The sequence below is a fragment of the Propithecus coquereli genome, unplaced genomic scaffold (assembly GCF_000956105.1).
Source record: "Propithecus coquereli isolate 6110/MARCELLA unplaced genomic scaffold, Pcoq_1.0 Scaffold24, whole genome shotgun sequence".
Classification (NCBI taxonomy): domain Eukaryota; kingdom Metazoa; phylum Chordata; class Mammalia; order Primates; family Indriidae; genus Propithecus; species Propithecus coquereli.
Genome location: NW_012147952.1, coordinates 1,333,309 through 1,334,936, shown reverse-complemented (window position 1 = coordinate 1,334,936; position 1,628 = coordinate 1,333,309). Strand labels below are relative to the sequence as shown.

Below are 1,628 nucleotides of genomic sequence, written 5' to 3'. Positions count from 1 at the left end.
CCAGTAATCATAATAAGCTCAAATAGCCTGCTGTCATGGGAAGTGCTGTCAAAGGAATAATGAGTCTGGCCACCCCTACAGGAGTAGCTGAAGTCTTACCACAAGCCTGCATAACACTAGCACTATTATTTACTGACACTTTCATGCTTTAAAGGAATTTAAAATTATCCACATTAAAAAATGGAGTCTCATCCAAAGTAATAATATTCACGAAACCACAGGAGTAATATTCTAGTTATTTTTGTTAAATATAGTACATTATTGCATTAAAATTATATCTCCTAAAATGATCCCACACGCCATCAACAATACAGCAAAAAAATTAGTGAAAATAGGTTACCCTATGTAATTTTTCAACCTGATTTCTTTTTCATGGAAAAAATTGATGAACATATAGTAGCATCAAGTTTAAAAACACAGATCAATGTTCAATTTAATGTCATGCTTTCTAATCATGTATGCACTGCAGTGCATCGTTTATGCTCTAAAAATATTGAACAAAGGCAGCTGAGTTAATATATTGAACCTGAAATACTCGTTGCCTCAGTCTCATATTGGGAGATTAATGAGCTGTGAGGAAGTTGTAATTTACACCAAATCTAGGTGTATAGTATGCATATAAAGGAGAGGCTGACTGAAGGTTCCATTTGGAACCTATCTTCCCAAGTGCAAACAGCCTCTGTGGTTTCTACTGCCAATAAGAGTTAAAAGTGACCTTTCCCTTTCCTTTCCTTAAGGAGATACTCCTACACAGGACAGAAAAGAAAAGGGAAAAATGTGGTTCAATATGACAACTCTGCTACTTGTGTTCCACAGATAATTATATTCTGAGCTCTTGATTTAAATTTGATCCATTCTCCCTATATCAGTGCTTCTGCAATAAAGTTTCAAATCGCCTGCCTGTGCATCCATTGAGTGCTGAAAAAGGTAGAGCCCATTATAATTTATTGTTCCTGAAGGCAGGCAGAAAAATCATCAAAACTCAAAGAGTTAAGAAAACAAATAAGCTCACAATGATATAAATCATATTAAAACCTCACTGTCTTCAAGAACCCAGTCTATTGAATAGAATAGACTTTACCTATTAATATAAAATTCTGTAATGCCCCTAGATGTTCATCTTATTTTTTTTTTTTAATGAGAACTGGGAAGGAGCTCTTCCTAACATTTAATTTCATTGTGCCACATTCACTTAATAAAGTTCACAACAATATAATAACAAATGATAGAAAAGAAAGCATGGATTCTAACCACTTTGTCCTCCTTTGGGAAAGCATCCAAGGAAGCAGAGTAGAGAAAGAAGAAAAAGAAGAAGAGAAAAACAAAAATGAGCCACATATTAATAAACTGGTTCTATGAAAACATTCTGTGTTTCTTCAAAGTGTTAAAACACAGGTATTTTGAAAAGTAAATGTTTACTCTTCCTAAAAAATAGACATTGTTCAATTCTTCATTGAAAATACACACATGAGTCCTGCTATATGTTAGATACAAAAGTTAGGCACAATAATTTCTGAAATTTTTAGAATTGAGTTAGTAAATATACATTTCAAATATTCTTCAGAAAGAAAGGTTATTTCTCTACCACATGTAGTTTACCTATTATTGAAAAGAAATATTTTATTAAA

The 1,628-nt window shown here is 32.7% G+C and overlaps 1 protein-coding gene across 1 annotated transcript in view; it reads right to left on the bottom strand.

Annotated features, from left to right (window-relative positions):
• RIMS1 (regulating synaptic membrane exocytosis 1) overlaps positions 1–1,628 on the bottom strand; it is a 482,695-nt gene that overhangs the window by 287,407 nt on the left and 193,660 nt on the right. Inside the window, exon 4 of the mRNA XM_012646050.1 lies at positions 1,252–1,263. Coding sequence (XP_012501504.1) covers positions 1,252–1,263 — 12 coding nt within the window. The remainder of the gene's footprint in view (positions 1–1,251; positions 1,264–1,628) is intronic.